Source organism: Pongo pygmaeus, chromosome 4 (assembly GCF_028885625.2).
Source record: "Pongo pygmaeus isolate AG05252 chromosome 4, NHGRI_mPonPyg2-v2.0_pri, whole genome shotgun sequence".
Lineage (NCBI taxonomy): Eukaryota > Metazoa > Chordata > Mammalia > Primates > Hominidae > Pongo > Pongo pygmaeus.
This window is the reverse complement of record NC_072377.2, coordinates 175057002-175080783: the sequence shown is the minus strand read 5'-3', so window position 1 is coordinate 175080783 and position 23782 is coordinate 175057002. Positions and strand designations below refer to the sequence as shown.

The 23782-nt window shown below is 45.0% G+C and overlaps 1 protein-coding gene across 2 annotated transcripts in view; it reads right to left on the bottom strand.

Moving 5' to 3' along the window:
* The window catches only part of DOCK2 (dedicator of cytokinesis 2), a 442257-nt gene that overhangs the window by 14984 nt on the left and 403491 nt on the right, over window positions 1-23782 (bottom strand). For both annotated transcript variants that reach the window (XM_054487363.1, XM_054487364.2), the window contains exons 39-45: window positions 22690-22779; window positions 20994-21098; window positions 18143-18284; window positions 13159-13240; window positions 11773-11857; window positions 10875-10961; window positions 725-901 (exon numbers count right to left, since the gene is read on the bottom strand). In XM_054487363.1, the coding sequence (XP_054343338.1) occupies window positions 725-901; window positions 10875-10961; window positions 11773-11857; window positions 13159-13240; window positions 18143-18284; window positions 20994-21098; window positions 22690-22779 (768 nt within the window). The remainder of the gene's footprint in view (window positions 1-724; window positions 902-10874; window positions 10962-11772; window positions 11858-13158; window positions 13241-18142; window positions 18285-20993; window positions 21099-22689; window positions 22780-23782) is intronic.

The window sequence follows — 23782 nt, the reverse complement described above, 5'->3', positions numbered from 1 at the left end:
TTTGTTAGAATGAGGAGTTCATTTTTCCTTCAGTATCTGCTAGGTGAAAACCAAGTAAGAACTTTCTGTTCTATTTCAATGCCAAGAAAAGCTTTGTCTCCTTACTGAGAAATGGGTATTTTTCCTTCCAGTGGATAATGTGACTCATATAAGTGATGCTATTTCCTTTTTTGCCATGAACACCAGGAAGCTCAAAAATAAATCTGTGGCTCAAACATGTGGGGCTTTCTGGAGGGACCTTATGACCTTGATATCTAGATTATAGCTTCCCTTTTGGAGTTGATCTCTTAGTTTTTATGGCTTTTCACAGATTCTGAGTTTCATTTATTTCCAATTGTACACATCATTTCACATCCTCTGTGGAAGAGGTGGGTTTATACAACTGGCACGTAATTTTATGGTCTGGCTCACACTCATCCCAGAGCCTTTCCTTAATAGAGCCACCTGAATCTGCCCAGTGAGACAAGGGGCCCTTATGAACCCTGCCCCTTCCTGCCCCTTCCTGCCTCAGCACAGGGTGTGGAGAAGAGGCTGGGAGTGAGACAGGAGCTCAGCTAAGACATGAGGCTATAGAAACACGAGGGCCAACCAAGCTGAGGGTCCCTTTGGGGACAAGGACAGCCAAAGTAGGATAAGTGACATGTAGCTGCATCTGCCCCCTGGGTCCTCCCACCACTGCTCTGCTCACCGAGCTCCCCTAGACTTGGAGAACAGAAATCCTCACCTTCTCATACTTGGCGAAGCCTCCCATGACAGCAGGATCCACAATCCCGTTCAGGAGCATGGAGAGTGGGTTGATGGGGAGGGTCTCATCACTCTGGTACTGGTTTATCATCATCAGGATCTTCTCATTGGCTGTGGACATGGTTTCTATGGCATTCTCCAGAGGACTAATTGTGGTCTGTTGAAAATGAGATCACCAAGAAGAAAGGGCCTTGGTTAAGTCACTTTAAAAACAGATATTGGTATTGATTTCACTTGGGGTGGGAATTCAAATGAGGCAATGCTCCCTAAGGGGCTATAATAGGATCTTGTAATTACTGAGCTCTGGGGGCTGTCTGCTCTCTGGGGAGAGACAGGCTGGCTTTCTGCTTAGTGAGAAAGGGATTTCTTTGGGGAGGCAGAAGCAGGAAGTGTCAGGTACTTGCTGAGGCATCAGATGCTGAGTGTGCCCCAGAGAAAGTTTTCTCTTCTTATTATCTGGGTGAAACACATGCAAATTCAACCCTTTCAGTATTGGTCGGGCAGATACTATGTGTGAGTTATTGGCCAGAGAGATTAGAGCAGCTTGTGATGTGGGCACCCAGCCTCGAACATAGTAGGTCCTAAGACTGGTTGTTAGAGGGGTCACTGTTCCAAGGTAGATTCACTTTAGTTGGGAAAATTAAACTGAACACTTGTCCAACACCTCTTAGAAGGCAATATAAACAGAGTGCCATCAAAAGCTAACCGGCAAAAAGTGCAGTTAGCAAGAGCATGAGATCTGGAGTAGAAACCTAAAGTAGAGGTCGGCAAACATTTTCTGTAAAAGGGCCAGATAGTAAATATTTTAGGATTTGCAGGCCAGATGGTGTCTGCTGCAACTACTCAACTCTGTTATTGTAGGGCAAAAGCACCTACAGGCAGTATGTAAATGAATGAGAATGGCTGTTCCAATAAAACTGCAGAAATAGGTGACGGGTAGACTTTGGTCCATGGGCCACAGTTTGCTGACCCATGAACTGAAGAGTGTTCCATGTGCACTTCAGAAAAATGTGTATGCTGTTGCTGTGGGGTGGATTGTTCGGTATATGTCTGTTAGGTCCATTATGATCTAAAATATAGGTTAAGTTCAATGTTTTCTTATTGTTTTTCTGGCTAAATGATCAGTCCAATGTTGAAAAGTTAGGTATTGAAATACCCTACTATCATTATGTCTCCCTCCAGATCTCCTAATGTCTACTTTATATATTCAGGTGCTCCAACATTGGGTGTACATGTGTTTACAATTTTTACATCCTCTTGATGAACTGACCCCTTTGTCACTATATAACGACTTTGTCTTTTTTTTTTTTTTTTTACAGTTTTTCATTTAAAGTCTACTTTGTCTGAAATAAATATAGCTGCCACTACTCTCTTTTTAAAAGTTTTTATTTGCGGGAGGCCGAGGCGAGCAGATCATGAGGTCAGGAGATCGAGACCATCCTGACTAACATGGTGAAACCCCGTCTCTACTAAAAATACAAAAATTAGCCAGGCGTTGTGGCGGGCGCCTGTAGTCCCAGTTACTCAGGAGGCTGAGACAGGAGAATGGCATGGACCCAGGAAGCGGAGCTTGCAGTGAGCCGAGTTTGTGCCACTGCACTCCAGCCTGGGCGACAGAGCGAGACCCTGTCTCAAAAAACAAACAAAAAAAAGTTTTCATTTGCATGGAATATATTTTTCCATCCCTTCACTTTCAGTCTACGAGTGTCTTTAAAGGTGTGGTAAGTCTCTTGTAGGCAATATATCTGATACAGTTTGGCTCTGTATCCCCACCCAAATCTCATCTTGTAGCTGCCATAATTCTCACATGTTGTGGCAGGGACTTAGTGGGAGATGACTGAATCATGGGGGCAGATCTTTCCCATGCTGTTCTTGTGATAGTGAATGGGTTTCACGAGATCCCTTTTTTAAAGGGAATTTCCCTGCACAAGCTCTCTCTTTGCCTGCTGCCATCCACGTAAGATGGGACTTGCTCCTCCCTGCCTTCCTCCATGGTTGTGAGGCCTCCCCAGCTGTGTAGAACTTTAAGTCCCATAAACGTCTTTCTTTTGTAAGTTGCCTAGTCTCAGGTATGTCTCTATCAGTAATGTGAAAACGGACTAATATACAATATCATTAGGTTTTTTGTTATTGTTGTTCAGTCACTCTATTCCTTTTGATTGTTGAATTTAATCCATTTACATTCAAAGTCATTATTGATAGGTAAGGACTTACTAATGCCCTTCTGTTCATTGTTTTCTGGTTGTTTTATAGATCCTTTGTTCTTTTTTTCCTTTATTACTTTCTTCCTTTGTGATTTGATGGCTTTCTGTAGTGATATGCTGTGGGTCTTTTCTTCTATCTTTTGTACATCTATTATAGGCTTTTGCTTAGTGATTACCCTGAGGCTTACATAAAACATACATATAACTGGCTATTTAAAGCTGATAACAACTTAACTTTGATCACATACACAAACTTCAATTTTACTCCCTCTCCTCCCATGTTTTATGTTCCAGATGTCACAATTTACGTGAAAAATAATTTCTGTCTTTAACAAACTATTAGAGCTTTAGGTGTCTTTTTATAATTTTTTTGCCTTTAAATATTTATACTAGATAATTGATTTGCCCACCATCATTTAAGTATTAGCATGTTTTGGACTTGACAATGTACTTATTTTTCAACAGTAAGTTTTATATTTTCATATTTTCATGTTACTAACTAGCATCCTCTTCCTTCAGCTTGAAGAACTAGCTTTAGTATTTCTTATAAGGCAGATCTAATGGTGCTTTACTCAGCTTTTGTTTGTCTGAGAAACACTTTTGGGTCTCTTTGGATTTCTCTTATTTATTGTCCTTTGGGCTTTCTGGATCTAGATTTCTAGTTTCTTTTCTAGATTTGGGAAGTTTTCTGTCATTTCTTTGGATATGTTCTCTGTTCCTTTCTCCCACTCTCTTCTTATTTTGGTACCCCAATAATGTGTATGTTGTTACACTTGATGGTGCCCCATAATTCTCTTATACCAGCCTCATTCTTTTTCATTCTTTTCTTTTTGCTCCTCAGGTTATATGATTTCCAGTGATTTGTCTTCGAGTTTGCTAATCCTTTCTTCTGCTTGATCTAGTTGGCTATTGAACCCTTCTATGGCATTTTTCAATTCAGTTATAATATTCCTAAGCTCTATGATTTCTGTTTGGTACACTTTATGCTTTCTCTTTGTTAGAATTCTCGGTTTGTTCTTGCATTGCTCTCCTGTCGTTGGTGAGCATCTTCATGAGCATTATTTGGATTTCCTGCTGAGTAAATCACATTTCTTGACTCCATGCATTTCGGTTTCTGGAGATTCATCTTGCTCCTTTATTTGGAATATATTACCCTGTTTCTTCATTTTCCTTCAGTGTCTGTGTTGGTTTCTCTGCATTAGATAAGACAGTTCTCTCTCCCAGTCTTGTCAGACTGGCCTTGTGTGGAAGAAGGATCTGACCAAGCCATCCAGTGTGAAATGTTAGGATTCCTCTCAAATCTCTCTGTTTGTCCAGACTGCTGTCTCTGTTTTTGGTAGACCCCTATAGCTTAGGATATGCCACTTCCTGTCAGTACCCTGAGACAGATAAGGTAGGGGCTAGACTCTGTAGATGTAGCTGGAAAGGTGGGGGTATTAAATGTGTGTTCCAGTTTTTTTCCATCTTCATGATGAAGCTGGGCATGGGCGATTACCTGTCTCTCTCTCTGCCCTAAGCTGGGGAGAGAATCTGTGGCAAGTGCCTATACTCAAGTTCAGGCTGCACCCTCTGATTCTGGTGATATACTTGTTGAAATTGGACCCATTGTATATCCACCTCTTTTTGCTGTGGTCTAGGGCCACTCGGGAAGACAAAATCCCATTGACTCCCAGAGCTACATCATTAAGAGGACAGTCCCTTGGGTGGGAGCTCTAGTGTGGCACTTGGTATGTGGCCAAACTCCTTGCAGGAAGAATGGATAGATCTGGATTTATCACTGGGTTGAGACAGAGGAAAGGCTAGTGAAGTGCCAACCTCTGGCTCTGACTGCTGGAGAGCTATTTTTTGTTTGCCCTATTAGCTTTCTGATGCAAGTTTGTTAGATGCCAGGCCATCACTAGCCACTGGAAGTGTGTGCCCCTTCCAGAAAGAAAATGGGAGCTGTTCATTTCTGCCCACTTTCTGCACTGCTCCAAGGGGATGTAACCCCTGGAAGTGTTTGTGCACCCATTTAAAACCATCTCTTTGTTCTGTGATGTAGGGAGACTTGCATATGCCTGCTCCCTTCTGTTCCCAGAGCTAAGAGGTTTAGATGGGGTCCTTTTAGAGATAGATCTAAAAGTTGGGACCCTCAATGCATAGCATAAACCTCATCTAGGGAGGAATAGGGGGTTGCAATTTTTTAAGCCCTTTCTCTGCACCAACTCTCAGGGAATGAAGCCCTGGAAGTGCTTTCATACCTGTATAAAACTGCTGCTTTTTTTTCCTGTGGTCTTTGGGGACATGCATATGCCAGTCCCCTCTGCTCCTAGAGCTAGGGTGTTTAGAATATAGCCCTTGGGTGGAAGCTGTAAAAGTTGGGAAACAATGTGTGCACAAACTCCTTCCAGGAGGGATTAATAAACCTGTAGTTATTGCTAGGGTGAGCCAGGAGGCAAGGTTTGAGAAGTGACAGCCTGCTTCTCAGGCTGCCAGTGGGTTAATATTTGTTTGCCCCTTAACTCCTCAGTGGAAGTTATGTAGAAGCCAGGCTGCCAAGTAACCACTGGAAGAGTGTGTCATAAATGCCTTCTGGGGAGAAGCAGGAGATTCCATTTTTTTTTATTATTATACTTTAAGTTTTAGGGTAAATGTGCACAATGTGCAGGTTAGTTACATACGTATACATGTGCCATGCTGGTGTGCTGCACCCATTAATTCGTCATTTAGCATTAGGTATATCTCCTAATGCTATCCCTCCCGCTCCCCCCACCCCACAACAGTCCCCAGAGTGTGATGTTCCCCTTCCTGTGTCCATGTGTTCTCATTGTTCATGCATTTTTAAAAGACCCTTTACTACACTCCTCTCAGGGGATGGGATGCCTGAAAGTTCACGTGCACCCATATAAAACCACTGATTTTTTCCTGTGGTCTAAAGAGTCTAAAGAGACTTGCATACGTCTAACTCTGCGCAGTCTCAGAGTTGACAAGTTAAGAGCCAACCCATGAAGAACCTCAGAATTAGAATAGTATATGTGAGGTCCAAGCCCTCCTGGGGAACCTTAGAATTAGGGTAGTACACGTGAGGTCCAAGCCCTCCTCTCCACAGGGAGAGAAGATGAGTACTGGGAATTTCTTTCTTGATTTTATAGCACAGCGTCAGAGCAGGGTGCATGCCTGAGTGTGCCTCAGCTTTTCATATCGGTTCAATGTGGATGTTTACTCAGTGCCTGGTAGGTAGAAGTCCCTCACTTCATCTCTGATTTTCTCTCAGAGGGAATGGATCCATGAGTAGATATTTATCTGGTGCATTTGGGGGTGGAGGGAGAGCCAGGAGCTTCCTAGTCTGCTATGTTGCTAATTGTCTTCTTGGTCATCTTTTAAAACCATTTCTGTGAAATTATAGCCTCCTTACTCCCTTACCCTGTCTGGATGTTTCTGGAGATGACTGATCTCTACAGTGAGAAGGCCCTGGGAATTGACTGACTCACTCACTCTCTCTCTCTCTCACACACACACACACACTCATATACATACACACATAGATACACATACACATGCATGCACACATGCATGCCCTGGGCACATCCACACACCCTACGCCGGCACACGCATGCACACACAGAATGTTAACTGAAGGAGAACGATGTCCGGCTTGGCTGCAGCCATAGTCCTCCACGGTGAAACCCACGGTCTAGTATCTGTCAAGTACACAGACCAACTCTGGGGGGGCTCTGAGGGGCCAAGGTGTAGACTGAGTTGTAAGGAAAATCTATCACCACCGCTCAGATTGAGCCCAGCACCACACCAGCATTTGAACAATAGCCTGCCATATCTGAAAGACTCAGGCTTTAAGACAAGTCATTAAAAATGGAAACAGCTGTTGATTAGCTTTCCTCCTTGCTTTTGAAACTATTTTTAGATTCCCAAAGTGTTATCCTCATTATAGCCATTAGGAACAGAGAATGAGAATGAAAATAATTTTGGCTTCTCGCCTATGGGCATTTGTGTAAACCAAATATGTAACTTTCAGGTCATTACAGGGGTTATATAGTTGGTGGAAGGCCTAGATTTCAGAAGTTAAACCCACAGTTTAGCTAATAACAGGAATAAAAGTAATGATCATGATAATGAAGATGACTTCACTTATCGATTGCCTTTTATGTGCCAGCCCATGCTGGCCACATTACACCCGTGCTCATTTCATTCCCCCAACAATATGTTAAGTCACTTATCCCTGAGCCACGGGGCAGAGCTGGAAAGACAACTCAGGTATTTGTGATTCCACAGGTAGGCTTCTTCCACTACATGTAAATCAAGCTTTGATACCACACTTGTTATCAACGGTCTGTTGGGACTTAATCTAGCCCTCAAATCTCTGGTCTTTTCCCTAAGCTGAGCCTCAGTTTCTTTATCGACATAGTAACTCTTGCCAGGCTTGCTGTCAAGGGAAAATGAATTATTAGGGGAGGGTGGAAAAAAATGTAAAAGTGTGTGTGTGGATGGGTGAGGGAACATAAGATGAAAGAGAACGTGATCTCAATCCCTGGCAATTAGGTGGCATTTCATATTTTTCTTTCTTTTATTTTTATTTTTATTTTTTTAGATGGAGTCTTGCTCTGTTGCCCGGGCTGGAGTGCAATGGCATGATATCGGCTCACTGCAACCTCCGCCTCCTGGGTTCAAGCGATTCTTCTGCCTCAGCCTTCTGAGTAGCTGGGATTACAGGCACATGCCACTATGCCCAGCTAATTTTTGTATTTTTAGTAGAGACGGGGTTTCACCATGTTGGTCAGGCTGGTCTTGAACTCCTAACCTGGTGATCCACCCATCCCAGCCTCCCAAAGTGTTGGGATAACAGGCATGAGCCACTGTGCCCAGCCCAGCATTTCATATTTTTCAAAGCCATTTTACCAATATTGCCTTCTTAAGTCTACCCGGGAATCCTATGAGCTGCACAGGACAGGTGCTCTCTCATTACCTCTGAGTTCTGCCACAAATTGCTTTGGCAGTTCACGTCCCATTGCTAGGCCTCAGTTTTCTCATATACAAAATAATGCAGGTAGACAAGAACCAGGGAGAATCAGGACAAAAAACTTGGAGAACTGCAAGCCAAACCAGGCTGGCGGAGGTCTGTCACTCAGCTAGCACATTGATTCTAACCTTTAAAAAGTAATTCAACAGAGATGGAGGAGGGGGCTGTTGCTACTGCCCTTTGCCACAGCCCTTACTAGGCTATGAAGGTATTCGAGTTTATAGCTTTAGGACTAAAAGACACCTAAGGTCCCTTTAAGCACTAAAGTTCCATCATTTTGCAATTCCTATTTACAGATGATTAAAACTAAGACCCAGAGATATACAGTCCTTATCTAACATAAATAGCTCATTAGTGACCACGTTGAATTTGGATCTCTGATCCCTAGATCAGGCCTCCTTGTAAAGACTCCATTTCTCAGGGCCAAGAACAAAATAAAACCCCAATAGGCAGAACTTATACTTGAAGCTCATCAGAAAATGCCTCTCTATATAAACATTACTGTAGTCGTGATAATTTATGGAGGAAATAACCAAGAACAAGATACAAATTCATATAACACAAAAACAATCTTTGGAAATGAAGTCACTTAGAAGAACATTCAACTTTTGCATCTGAGACACCCTGGAATTCCTGGTAACTCATCTGAGAGGCCATTAAAGATAAATTCACTCTGGCCAACTTTTTGAAGGTTTCCCCAATGCCTTCTATGAGAAGGCATCAGGATGAAAGAAACAAGCCAAAAATCTTGACTATTTCTTTCCTAACTTCAAAATGCTGAGTTTATAAAATAAGGTAACTGGCTTAGACATTACAGGTGTCTGCATATTGATTGACTGATTAATTTATGTAAGTATTCTTTAGTTAGCGTCAGTTGTGGGCCAGGGACTATTCTTAGCACTTGGAGGTATGGCAGAAAATAAAATAGACAAAATATCTGTCTTCTTGGAATTTATATTCTAGTGGAGCTTATGGTCTAATGTTATATTTAATATTCTCTTAATATTAAAAATAAACAAGAAAATTATGTAGTCTATTAGGAGATAAGTGCTTTGGGCTGACACACAGTAGCTGAGGGAATGGGAAGTACAGGGATGGGCTCTCTCAGTTTGCTACAGTGTGGCAGGAATGACTATACAAGAGACGCCTTGCTGAGCACCACCAGGTGACAGGGCTCAGTCAGGGCTAATGGGCAGAAGCTACAGATTGGTAGAAAGTTTCTGATTCCTTACCTCCTAAATAGGGCTCATAATAGTATGTACCTCACGGGGGCCTATGAGAATTAAATGAGATATTGCTATAAACCTTTGACACAGCACCTGGGGCACTTGTCAAAACTTATGTGCCATGAAGCAAGGGCACAGACACTTCCTTCCTTTTGGGGGTACTACTTGCTGGGGTGGGCTGGGGTGGGCTTTTCTTTTTCTTAAGGAAAAAAAGATGAAGAGTCCAAGCCAGGTGCCTGACAGGGGAGGTTAAAGTCATACCCTATCTCTTTTACTAACCTTGAACAATGCACTAATTAACTCTGCATCTCAGTTCCCACATCTGTAAAATGGGAAGAATAATAATATCTACCTCACAGGGTTGCTGAGGGGTTGAAATGAGATCATGCATATGAACAGTTGAGCCCATACTCAAAACAATGTTTTTTGCTATCACCATCATTGTTATACTTTTCCAAGGTCTAGGTCATGCCTATAAAAAGGAGGCTGAAGGGCTACTGAGCTGCTGGGTTCACTGAAAAGAGAGGGGCATTAAGGGTAGAAGTGAAACGGTCTCAATGCTATCGTCTGATACAATAGCTTGAAAACGCAAGTCAGACCACGTCCCTTCTCTGCTCATGGCTCTGTGTCACTCAGTGGGAAAGTCAAAGTCCTTATGGTGGCCTACAAGGTCCTACATGATCTGGTATCAGATGACTGTTACTCACCCTCACTTGTTCTGATCTGGACACAAGCATACTCTGGGCCCAGGGCTTTTGCACTTGCTGTCCCCTCTGCTGGAATGTCTCTCTCTTCAATGTCAGCGTGGACCCCTTCCTCATTTCCTCCAGTCCTCTCCTCAACAGCCAGTATAGAGGGAAGCATTCTCTGACTACCCTACTTAAAATAGCAATCCCTCATACATCACCTTTCTGCTTTAATTTTTTCCATCACAGTTATCACCTGTCATATATTTACTTTGACTTTTTAATCCGTCTTTCCCACTAGAATGGAAGCTCCATTGCAGAATCTCTAGGTCTTAAAACAGTGCCTAACATGTTAGGTAGACATTAAGCATTTTCTGAATGAATAAATAAATAAATAAGACATCCTAAATATGTCCATTTACAAGGTTTCCTCACAACCACACTGACCATTGCTCTGTATCTTGGGGACTGCAAGATCTTTAGCTGTCTGAGGACATGGAGACCCTAAGCTGTGCTGAGAAGCAAAATTGGTGTTATCTGCACAAGGGAGATCAAACATTTGGATTCTAGCCAAATGATTTCTTCTTTCTGAGCCTCAGTTTTTCCAACTATAAAATGGGTTCATATTGGGATACTGCACAGGTGCCCCCAAGGGGGTGCTGTGATGAGAGGAGTATGAGGGGGAGATGGAGATGATTGTGTTCCAGGCCCTCTGCTACACCCCACCCGCCCAACAGAAGCTCCCCATTCATCAGCTTTATTACTGGAGGCCAAGGAAAGTTTCATTTGCAGGGAACAAAAAGGTTATCTGATGCTTAAAAAAAAAAAAAAAATCTGAAAGGCACTATTCTGAATGCTGCCTGCATGGGAATTCTGGGACTCACACAGCAGCTTCAGAGAAAAACATGTCTGCTTTTTAAAGTCAAAGGGGCCTTTGGAGACTGGCTGTGCTCTGCCCGTCGGAGGAAGGGTGGCCCTGCGATGAATGTCCCAGACCCACCTGCGACATGTGCACCACCTCAAACCAGCGCAGGATCCCCGGCAGCTTGTACGCAGTCACGAAGGAGGTTCTCTCAATCCACATGGACTGTCCGTGGGCAAGGGGGTGGCAAGGGCAGGAAAGCAACAAACACATTTATGAAACCTGGGTATCAGAGAAGCTTGGCACAAACCCAGCCAGGTCCCCAGGCCTCCCGTCTACCCGAAAGCAGAATAAATATTGCAAGACCCAGAAACACGCTCTCACCTTACCCTTAAGAATTCTTTTCCAGCATTAAGTGTAAGCGCTCCCTGAACTTAGGCCAAGTAAGTTTTAACCTGGGTTTATTAGCAGTCTGAATTTTTAGGCAATATTGAATGTGTCCATTTGTTTTCTCGGGGAAGGGTTCCCAGTGTTCATTAGACTCTCAAAGAGGCAGTGGCTCCAAAAATATTAAGAATTACAGTCCAAGCCAAAGAGCTGAGACTTGGAGACACCTCCTTAATCCAGTCTTGTTTGAATCCTAGCTGGACACACACAGAGGAGACTAGCACTCAGGGGACAGTGATGACTAAATTGCTGTGGCTTCTTACTGGTATTTGCTGGAAGGTTTGATTTTATCAACACCCCTTCTTAGCCTGAGGGTTTCTACGTGCTGGCAATGCCTGAATGCCCTGTGGTTGAAAAAGTGCCTCTGACATGAGGCCTGGGTTCTGTATTAAAGGGAAAAAGGCTCAAGAAATAAGGACACAGGCCTTAATGGAAGAGATTGGGGAATGGACGTCATGGTATCCATGGAGGTTAGCTTTATTTTCTCTGGCTTTGGATTAAGTTCCTTCCCATTCTGAGGCTGGCCGATGCATGCTCTGGTTCCTCCAGGTGGCCCCAGGGAACGATCAAGGGTAGGGAAGATACTCACAGCAAACTCATTCTCTGGGTCTACGGTCCCCCTGCGCACGGGCCGGGAGTAGTGGAACCTTTGCACGTAGTTGGATTTGTAGAAGCTGAAAGACAGGAAGAGGCTGAGGCTCCTGGTAGCCATCCCCGGCTGCTGACACCTGATCTGACCCTGCACTGTCCAGCGAGGTTCATTACAGTAAACTTCAGGCCTGGCAGAGTCCCTTGTGGTGCATTTAAAATCAAGGTCTGTGTTCTGGGCTGCATAAGAGTGACTTTTGCCCAGGCTTTCCTGACAAGGCAATTTAGAAGGTAGACTGGTCTTGTGCCCCTTTGAGAACATAGTACCCCTAGAGTACCCAGGCAATTGGAATTCTAACACTGATGGCCTAGGTCATGATTTCCTGTGATCTACAACAAAGGAGCTGAGGTCTGAGCCTAATTTCCCAGAGGTGTCCTCAAAGGATTTCTTTAGGTGTCCCAGCCAAACCCCCAAATCAGTCTCCCTGAATCCTTGGTGAGATTCTAACTTCAGGGCCAGCAGAACACCGTGCTAGCTGCACAATTATTGTCCCCTGCTCATGGGTGCCTGTCTGAGAAGGTGAGAAGGTGAGGGGAGGCTGAGACCCAAGCTGAGCTCCACCTGCTCTGCTGTGGCACTTCGTGAGGCTGCTGGGAGGGGCTGCCTCTCCCTGAAGGGTCCTTCATCTTGCAAAGCAGATCCTGTTTCTGACTGTCCCATCCAGAGGGGAGGACCTATTCTAAGACACTCAAGTGCTCTATTACAACCTGGGCATGGGGTGGGGGGAATGAGCTGGGCAGCTGGGAGGCATACAGCCTTGGGTCCCACAGAGGACCCACCTTGTGGCCTCATCAGTGACTTTGCAATCTGATCTAGAACAGGTGGACATCAGCCTTCACGGCACTTCCTCTACTGTTCCTTTATCAGAGTCTGAATGCGCCATTGTCAATGTACAACCTTCACAAATGCTGAGGAGATGTCCCTCTGGGAGCATGTGCTCAGCATGGCCAAGGCCCCCTGTCTCCACACTGCCTATCACTTGCCCAGCCACACTCTGTCTGTGGACTCCCTGGGGCCACTCTGAGATCAACCTGAGCAACAAATAGGTTGACTGCATCCAGTTGAGCAAATGCTCGATGCTTGCTGAGGATTTGCTGAGCCATAACCCTGGCTCTCCCATCCTTCCTGGCTTCAGCCTTGTCAGGGGCAGAGCCCAGCTAATTGGAGGGTGATTCTTTGCCCAAGAGGAAAAGTGGGGGGGAACAAACTGGCTAAGATAGAGAAGGAACTAGAAAGCCACTGGGGTCTGTTCTGCCACCAGCTCAGTTTGGTGGCCCCAATGGGTTCTCTGCCCCATCCTTCTTCCCTGTGGACAATGAGTCTTACTTTATAATCTGGTCAGGCACTGGCTTATTCTTGAACCTGGGGTGTTCATCCAAGACAGGCTGGACAGTGAAGCACTGGATATCTGGAATCCCTGTGGTTAAGGACTTATATCTGTTGGCTGCGGGGACATTTTTAAGTATAGCTGGTCCTTGCTGAGACCTTCCAGGCCCGCCTTTATGGGGCCACATTTTTACTGAATGATGAACCTCAGGTTGCTGGCTGCCCACTAGGCACTAATGACTAGTTAGTCACTGAGGTCCTTATCAGTGCTGACACCTTGCAACCTTATGCCAGGGCTCAGCCCCTACAAACAGAGTTGTCTAGTGGTGTTTAATCATCATCGTTGCTATATTATCACTAATAATCATACCATTGAATGAATTTATAGCTCTCAAATCAATTGCAGAGTGCATCTTCCCATGATCTCATTTGATCTTCTCAATTCCACTGAGTTGCATATTAACCTAAATTGTCCCCTTCAAGGCCAGAGAAGCCAGGCCACTTGTTGAAGGTCACACAACTTGTAAGAACAGATCCGAGTTTGTATTTAGGTCTTTTAACTCTAAGCTCAGAATTCTTTCACTCTGGACTCACTACTCAAAGGTGGCCCTTTGACCAGTAGTATCAGCATTACCTGTAAGTTTGTTAGAAGTGGAGACTCTGGACTATCTGAGAACCAACTGAGTCCGGATCTGTAAAAGATCCTTGGGTGATACATATGCATGCTAAAGTTTGTGAAGCACTGCTATAGAATATGCAAATAAATGTCATTTTGCACTCCAACTCTGAAAATTTGAAAGCAACTGCCTACGGCAGGATGGTAAGGAGCTGTGTTCAGACTCAGTGGAGAAGAGTCCCATGGTGGATTAGTGATGTCTGCAACAGGCATAGATATTGGAGAGGCACTATGTGGGTCAGACCCTTGTCATGCCTCTTCTAGATCTGTCTTTAGTCCTTTTAAGCTGACAATATGGCAAACTGTTGAACAAAGTCAGCGGTCACTGGTCCCACTCCTGATCCCTCTTCCCTTTCCCTACCTCCCATTTCTTCTTTACCCACATCTTTTATTTAGGTGTTCAAGGTCTTTCCTCCCTCTATTCTACCCAATGACCACCATGACTCCAAAAAATCTTTTCCTGGGCCTGACATGTCTGCCAACTAAGGAATCAAGAACTCCTCTGGCTAGCATTCAAAGCTAGGCCAGTATGGCATTCACCCATTTTTTCATAATTATCTGGATATCCAATAGATCCTACTACTCCCTTTCCTTGGAACGTTTTCCCTCATCAGCATCCCTCTTCTGTGAACCCTTTGGACAGATGTCAAACACCACAGTCCATGAAAACCAAATTCACCCCCCAGTTAGCAGTTGTTTTCCTTCCTTTGGCTTTCCACAGCCTTCGTCTGTGCTTCTCTTAGGATCCACCCTCCAGCTCCCTGTCGGCTTCCTGCTCCCCCCAGCCCACCTCACACCCTCCATCCCCTGCCCAGATTGTGAGCTTTTTCATGGCAGAGACTATGGTTCTTTCACATATAAGAAATGATCAAAACCTAGCTCCAAATTAAATTGAATTGCCTCTCTCCGATGAACTTACTCTATGCTAATATGTTAGGTGTTTCATTGATTTACTTCTGATGCCTGTTTCTGCCTTAAATAGATTTCTCTTCTTAAGAGATGGCAATATTTAACATGAATGAATAAATCTCAATGAAACTATTTCTACAATTTTCAGGAAAACCATTTTCTTTCTCAAGCCATGTGGCCAACAGCCTGCTCTGGGAAGAAAATCACTCTGCATTAAGTCTAGGGCAGGGGTTGGCAAACTATGGCCCTGTGGTCAAATCTGGTTCACTGCCTGTTTTTGTAAGGCCCAGAGGCTAAGAAGAGTTTTCAAGGAGGGAAAAAGAGTATTTTGTAATGTGAAAATGATAGAAAGTTCAAGTGTTAGTGTCCATAGAGTTTTATTGGAACACAGCGATACCCGTGCATTTTTGGGTTTTCAGTGGCTGCTCTCCCACTACAACAGTGGAGCTGAGTAGTTGTGACAGAGACTGCATGGGCCACAAAGACTAAAATACTGCCCATCTGATCCCTTCCAGAAAGTTTGCAGACCCCTGTTTTAGAGAAGGTTCTAGGTCGTGTTTACTGATCTTAGCCACTGGTCTTGGCCCAAGAGGAGAATCCAAACCTGTCCTAGGGAAGCCCGTGACACAAGTCCCCTGAAGTTGTGCCAGGAGGATGGCTGGTGAGGTTGTTATGCCACATGCTGAATGTATGCGTGGAACTGGGGCCCCAGAGGGCTGGGCAACTGCAGACTCCCAACCAAAGAGACTTTGGCTTTCAATTATCATTCCCTACTTGGATACGTAAGTGAGAAATCAGATCTGTCACCCTCTCAGACTGCTTATCAGCTTTTTAACAAGTGAAGGCAAGAGAAGAGAGCATTAAGAACTCAATATTTTGTCAAAAAGTAGGCCTGAGTTCAAATCCAAGCTCCATCACTTCCTAGTTGTGACCTTGTGCAAGCTGCTTAAATTCTGTGAGCCTCAGTTTTCATATTAGCAAAATGCAGGAAAGCAATAATACCTAACTTGTATAAGTATTGGAGGGTAAAACAACAATGTGTGTAAAATGCCTAGTACATGGTAAACAGTTAATAAAGAGAATGCTGTTCATCAATCTTTTTAAAAAGGATGATGTACTAGAACATAGGTTTTGAAACAGACAGATCGTGGGGTTCAAGTACCAGTTCCATCACTAACTAGCTTTGTAACCTTAGGCAAACCACTTTACATCTCTGCCCCACATATTTCTTGTCCATGAAATAGGGAAAATTAACACTCCCCTTAGAGGGTTTTATAGGATATAAAGCCCTCAGTCTCAAGAAAAGGACGTTTAGCAAATATTAGCCGTTCCCCTTTTCTTTTGCACCTGCCTCCTGGCACTGAACCAGGGGAGATGTTATGTCCCAGGAACACGTACTCTCTCTCCCTAGCCTCATGTTAAAAGGCCACAGAGCTGTTCAATCCCAGGAGGTCCACTTAGAAAAGCCTTAGAACTAATCCCATGTCTCGCCTATAACCAAACTCATATTTGTAACCAGCCCAGCCTACCACCAGTTGCATTTGCTCCTGCAAATAACCATGGTAGAGCAGGTACGCAGGGCAGGCAAGCATAATGAAAAGGTTACAGATGAATATTTACCACCGGAGAGAAGAATATTTGGATTAAAGTACAGCAGACTGAGCAGACCAGCCATGCAACCTGTCAACCCCATTTTAAAGGCTGTAACTTAATTTGTGCTAAAGGGTGCAATGCTGGGAGCTAGGCTGAGTGAATGTGCTCCCTGGCTCAGCAGTTGGCCCTATCCTTGCATTTATATGCTCCCTGCCATGTGAATCCTGTCTGTTGCCCAGCACCGGCTGCTGGCCCACTAAACACCATGCTTGGCCGCACTGGCAACCACTTATACGACACCCTAGCATCACCCCATGCGACTTCTGTGTGCTGTGTACTCCAACTGAGCTGGCTGTTTCTCTGCCTCCTTCCTCCCTTTCTCTATTTATTTATCTCTTTTCTTCTTTCCTCTTTCTGTGTTGTTTTCTTTTTATTTCTATTAATCAACAAATATTTACTGGGAGTCGCTTTGTACCAGGCACTAGGGAGGGGGGCACTTAACTGCAGGGAGCAAGCCAGGGCAAGCATCTTCCCTCATGGAGCCGACATTCTAGCTCAACTCCACGCATGTTTAAAAAGCGCCAGAGATAATGGCAAATTGAGACAGATTTTCCAAAGAAAACAGAGCTTGAGATACCAGGGTCATGAAGAGTTCAGAAAAGGCCACATTAGACAATAGAAAGGCCATGGCAGGCCTCTTCCAGAAGGTGACGCCAAGCTAGGATCTGATGGGTAAGAGACAGCTAGTCATGTAAGGAGCTGAGGAAGGGCATCCAAAGCAGAGGGAACAGAGAATATGAATGCTCAGAGGCAGGAACAAGCTGGGCATATCGCAGGAACAGAAACAAGACCACTGTGGTCAGAGGGATGTGAGAAAGGGAAGGAAGGATGGGGGTAGGGGTGACGTTGGACAGGCAGGCAGGGGTCAGATCATGGATGGCCTTGCAGGCTTGCTTAGCAGTTTTGATTTTATTATGATGGCAGTGTGGTATCATTTCAGTCTGTGGAGCCTGCTATGCTCCTTCCTTCCAAAGGCCTCTGCACACAAGTGTTCTTCCTTCTGTCTGGGATATTTTCCCCACCTCCTGCTAAGCTTTGGTTGCTTGTAATCTCAAACATCACCTTCCTCAAGGAAGCCTTCTCTCCTTTCCCAACCACAGTACTCTGCATGGCTTCCTCGAGGCACAGATTATATTTTTGTAAATAAACATGGAATAGTGCAATTAGTCGCTTAACGCCTCTTTTACTTGCTACACTGTAAGCTCCCTGAACGTAGGACCACTTTGTGAATGAAAATCTCCAGTCCCTTGCACCTTGCTTAGCATAGAGTCAGGGCTTGAGAGTATTCAATATAAGAATGAATTAGTGAGTGAATGAATTAATCAATGCATGCAACATTTACGATGTATTGAGATGGGTTCTTTGGATCTCATCTCAAATATTTACTGGGAGTCACTCTGTACCAGGCACCACGGGAGATGGGAACTTACTGCAGGGAGCAAGCCAGAGCAAGCGTCTTTCCTTATGCAGTTGACATTCTAGCTCACATTCACACACTTTTTGAAAAGCACCAAATGGAGACAAATTTTCCAAAGCTAACAGAGCTCAAGATGCCAGGATCATGAAGAGTCCAGAAAAGGATCCAAAGAACACGGATCCAAAGAACATGTTGCATGTTCCTGCAACGTGGCACCACTGCAATGATTCTGGCAGCAGCCCTGAGCTCTAAGGTGGGTCTTTCTGGGCTGCAGCCCTAGCAGGGCTGTTCAGGTCTGGCCCCTTGGCTAGGGCGTTCTCCAAGGATACACTGGCCTGGGGCATTCTTCACATCATCTCCTGGGGCAGAGGTGGTGTTCATCTTCTCTGCATTGGGAAACTGGGTCATCAGCTGCATCTGGAAATCTTCTCTTCGCTCATACTCCTTCCCGCGGTAGATGAACACTTTGTTCTGCAGAGAAAGGATGCTCATTAGAGATTTGGTGACCCAGGTATGAAGAAAGGGGCCAAGCAAAGCTGACGAGCTTGTAAAATGACCACGGTCCATGGGGATGTCCAGTGCATCACTCTCATCTTGGTTTCCCCACAGGGAAAGGAAGGGCTCAACTCACTGACCTAGCAGAGGCCATCACTACTTTAAAGGGTCTGGGTCTAGAAGAAGGGAAGATCATGGATGCTGAGAACTTTCTTCTTCTTACCATCCTATGTACAGCTTCCAGAATAATTACTCACTCAGGTTTCACTGTGTCACACCCACTCTCCTATATACATGGCCACAACATTTCCCCGTTGCCTGTAATGGGCCATGTGGGCTGGACCTGTGGGCTGGAAGGGCTCAGCATTCATATCCTCATCACCTGGCTTCTGGCTCTAAGCCTGTGAAAACACACTCTTTATCCTTCCTGACCATGTTAGTCTCTTATAGACCAGTGGTTCTCAACTAGAGGTGATGTTGTCCCCCAAGGGACATTGGCAGTATCTGGAAACATTTCTTGGTTGTCACAACTGGGAATGAGGGATGCTACTAGAACCTACAGGTAGTGGCTAGGGATGCTGCTAACATCCTACGATGCACAGCACAGCCCCACAATGAAGAATTTTCAGGCCCAAAATATCAATAGTGCTGAGGTTGAGAAACTCTGCTCTAGACATCTGTGCCACCCATACTGCCTAAAATGGCCCCTAAGTTCTTCTGTCCAAACACACATCTGTCATACATCTCTACATATCAGTGCTTCCAAACCTGGCTGATCGTCCAAGGAGCCTGGGAGACTTCTAAAAATTCAGATTCCCAGCTGGGCACGGTGGCTCATGCCTGCAATCCCAGCACTTTGGGAGGCGAAGGCAGGTGAATCATGAGGTCAAGAGATGGAGACAATCCTGGCCAACATGGTGAAACCCAGTCTCCACTAAAAATACAAAAATACAAAATTTAGCTGGGCGTGGTGGTGTGTGCCTGTAGTCCCAGCTACTTGGGAGGCTGAGGCAGGATAATAGCTTGAACCCGGGAGGTGGAGGTTGCAGTGAGCCGAGATCAAGCCCGGGCACTCCAGCCCGGGCAACAGAGCAAGACTCCGTCTCAAAAAAAAAGAAAAAGAAAAGAAAAACCTTCAGATTCCCAGGGCACACTCTAGATCTGCTGAAATGGAATCTGTGGGAGTGGGGCCCAGGAGTCCGAACTTTTAACAAGTTCTCCAGGGGATTCTGACATACAGCCAGGTTTGGGAAGCCACCTCTACTTCCTCCATGAAACCCGCACCCCTCTCTGCGGCTCATGGCAATCACTCCTGCAGGCCCACTCTCAGTTCCCCATTCATTGTTGATTAATAATTGTGAGTGATTTATCTCCTTGACTAGACTAAATCAAGTGAGGTTGGAGACGAGAGTTGCCATTTCTTTTGTATTTCCCTCACCCCATTGCTCAACCATAGGCTCACAGACTGAAGGAAGCCTACTGGTGACCTAATCCAATTCGTCACGTGATGGGTAAATAGGCCACTACAGCAGCGGTTCAGAAACTGTGTTCCAGGGACATCTGAGGTTCCCAAGACCCTCTCAGGAACCACAAGATCACACTGTTTTCACAATAATATGAAAGATGTTATTTATCCTTTTCATTCTCATTCTCCCATGAGTGTACGATGGAGCTTTCTGAGGCTGCATGATGTGTGATCGCAACAGAGTGCAGAAGCAGACAGGAGAATCTAGATGTCTTCTTTTAAGTCAGACATTAAAGAGATTTGCAGAAATGTGAAGCAATCTCATGATTTTCACTGATTTTTTTTATTGGAAAATAGAGCTATTTTTCCTAAAATTGCAGTTTATGTTAACATGTAATGGGTTTATTATTGCTATTTTTATTTTTTAAAGTTTATTTATTTTTTGAGACAGGGTCTGTCTTTGTTACCCAGGATGGAGTGCAGTGGCCCCATCATGACTCACTGTAGCCTCAACCTCCTGGGTTCAAGTCATCCTCCTGTCTCAGGCCCCAAATAGCTGGGATTATAGGTGCGCATCACCACGCCCAGCTAATTTTTGTATTTTTTGTAGAGACAGGGTTTCACCATGTTACCCAGGCTGGTCTCGAACTCCTGAGCTCAAGTAATCTGCCCACCTCAGCCTCCCAAAGTGCTGGGATTACAGGCATCAGCCACCATGCCTGGACCATTATTGTTATTTTCAAATAAATGAACACTTCAAAAAACATTTTCTTAGTTTTAATTTCTCATGTGGTAAATGTAGATAGAGATTATCTTTACACACACAAGTTCTTTGGGGTCCTCAATAATTTTTAAGAGAGAAAGACGTTTCTGAAACCAAAAAGTCTGAGAACGACTGCTCTACAGTAACTCCTGAAAGCAAATCTCTGCCAGCAAACATCCTCCAGCCTCTCTTTGAACACCTCATTCCAGTGACGAGGAACTCACTACCTCACGAGGCAGCTGTAGTTGCTGTGTAGTTAGAGAAACACAGTAGATGAGAAATGCTGGTGATTATGATGAGGGCTATTGACTGGGGAGTCTCCTGGGGATGGGGGCAGCACTCAGACAGAGAAGAGCACCGCTTCTGAGCACAAGCAAATCCTCAAAGCATAGAGGGACCGCTGAGATGCCGAGGCCCTGGGGCTCTCGCCTGGTGTCCAAGTCACCCCCAAACTCACCCGCAGGAAGGAGGGGAATCCCTGGCCATAGTATCCAACAGCAAAGTAGTCTGGTTTGGGCCTGAGGATTTTCATGATGCTTTCATAGAATTTTGCCTGCTGGATCTAAAGGAAGAAAACAAGGTTTGTTGCAACACAGATGTGTATCAAAGGCACATTCAACTCAAAGAGGTCTTAGTGAAGACATTTTCATTATACCAGAGCCAATGAGCCATGTGCACATATTTACATATCTGTGCTATGTCTATAATCACAATAGTAATAGCTATATTTACAGTATACCAGGGACTGTGTTAATCACTCTACCTACACTAGCATGGTTACTTGAATCATCCTTGTAATAATCCCATGAGTATCTCCATTTTGCAGATAAAGAAATGGTAACTCATAAAGCAGCCAGTAAGCATGGAGCTGAACCCAGTTAGTTGCATCCAGGGTTCCTATCATTGCATCTCTGCTCCCACCTCCAAGCACACTTGGGCATGGATTTGTGAGGCTATGGAATGAATAAATGCCCCCGATACAGATGTTCTCCCATGCATGTATACCTAAGACATTTCATCTATTCTAAGAGGTGTGTGTTTTTCGTATTTTAACATCTCTGGAAACAGTCTGAATCTTACTTTACACCTAATGGCATCTTATAACTGCAGTTGGCCCTGAAGGAATCATGACATGGCACAATAAAAATGGTGTATGATCGATGGCATCTTCCATTTGATACAGTCTGGAAGATATATGTGGATCTAGACAGGTGCCTGTGTGATGTGGACTCCGTGCAGGCAAGTGCACATTCATTAGTGTGTGCTTGAATGTATCCTGGGTGTGTGTGTTTGTGTGTGTGTCTTGGGCATAGGCATTGGCAAACATCAATGTGGAGGTACACGAGGGCAGGTATCAGGTGTCTCTTGGTGCAAGCACATGTGTGTGTATTTGTGTATTATCTTACAAACAGTGAAAACAGTTAACAGCTCAGCTGTTTTTAACAAGATCACCATACCTTCCCCCCACCAAAAGCTATCAATCCTCTCCTAACATTCTGACTCTGTAAGTCGCTGGCCTGGCCTCTCTAAGTGGGCTAAGAGGGGTCCTTGGGGTCCTGCTGCTCAGGCAGCCAGAAAATATGTGGGGAGGATAGGCAGGAGGGAAGCAGCCAAAAAGTTCTGCATTTCCCTGCAGAGTCCAGCTCCCCGCCAAACCCAGGCTTATGCAGTACAAGCAGGATTGGCTGGGCTGGCTTCCCTCACTCTCCACTTCCCCCACCAAATCCTGAGCATCGAGATGCTAATGGGAGTAACCAGATGGGGAGCATTTTAATGTGATTTATCTGTTAATCAGAAAGCACAGATTTGTGTTTTTATTTAATTGGTTTAGTGATTTGTGGAACTTTTACTGCAAATGTAGCACAGCGTTTATTGGGTCTGCAGCAGCGGCGGCAGTTGCAGCCCCACGCAGGTACTCAATGCTCCCTCTGAGAAGCTGTCACCGAAGCATTTCCCCACGACATCTCTCTTTGAAAATACTCCCCATGGGAAGGGAGATGCTCAGTACAGTCTCGCTCAGGTCCTATTTCCGTTCATTTTCTATTTCCCTAACCCCGCCTGGCCCTCATCCCCATCTCCCTAGGATCTGGGGTGAGCTGAGGCCCTGAGCACCCAGCCTGCAGGGCATTCAGCCTTCCCAGGGGATGCCTTACCAGGTTCTGGCTGAGCAGTTCATAGTCAAAGATCTCCATCTCGTACTGTTCCGCCAGCTCCTTGCACAGACTGATGGCCTCTTCCCACATCTACAGGAAGGTCACAGGGACAAAGGTGAGGTGGCACCACTGGGTTTGCAGAGCCCTTGCTGAGGAAGGGACCCAGGAGTAGCTGTGCTTCCTGGGACTGAGGGGAAAACGTCGCTCTGACCCAGATCCACCCCCCATACAGCGGGGGCTGGGGGCTTCTTAGAGAGGATGACCTTCCTCTGGCCTCTCACTGGAGTTTCTTGATAAACAATTGAGTAGGCACAGATGAGGCTAAACCCTTTATTTACGTGCTCTGATTCTTCACAACCACTCTGAGAGGTAACTGACAGCATCTTCATTGTCCAGGTAAGAAACAGAGGTTCAGAGAGGCCCAGCAACCTGTCCCGGGTCAAAACGCCTCACTAAAAGCAGGGTCAGGATGCAAGCCCCCGTGTGTGTCTCCAGGACCTTGCTCTTCAGTCCCTGCCTCCCACGTGCTCGTGTTTAGTGAATGAAAACTTTGATTCCCTCAGCCTCCTCAGAGAGGTGTTGGCCCCCTTTTCCAAAGATAAATGGTTCACAGAGAAGTGAACAAGGTGGCTCAAGGTCAGAGTTTCCAGGGACAAAGTTGGGACCAGGCCCCAGTTCTCCTGATATTCAGTCCTGGGATTCTTCTTCTCTGCCAATCCTGTCGCTTTTTAATGGGATTATTTGATGTGTGGAAGTAAGGAGTCAGGTAGCAGAGAGGTGGAAGGGGTGGTGCTAGAGTATTAAAAAAAAAAATTAAGACTTTTTTTTAATAGTAGGTCTTCTCCATCTTAAGAGAAAAAATTCTAAACAAAGAAACTCTAGACGTAGTGGATAATTCTTCTCTCCTCTGTCTTAGATGAGAGTCAATAGATCACCTTACTCTCTTAGACCGAAGGAGGTCAGGACGGTCTGCAGAGTCAGGGGAGATGCATGGTGGACCGGAGGCTGGCAATCTCAAGGGATACCCATTACATTTCACCTTCAGTTTAAAATGGAAAATGCACCTAAATGGAGAAGCTGGGGGAGGTAGGAG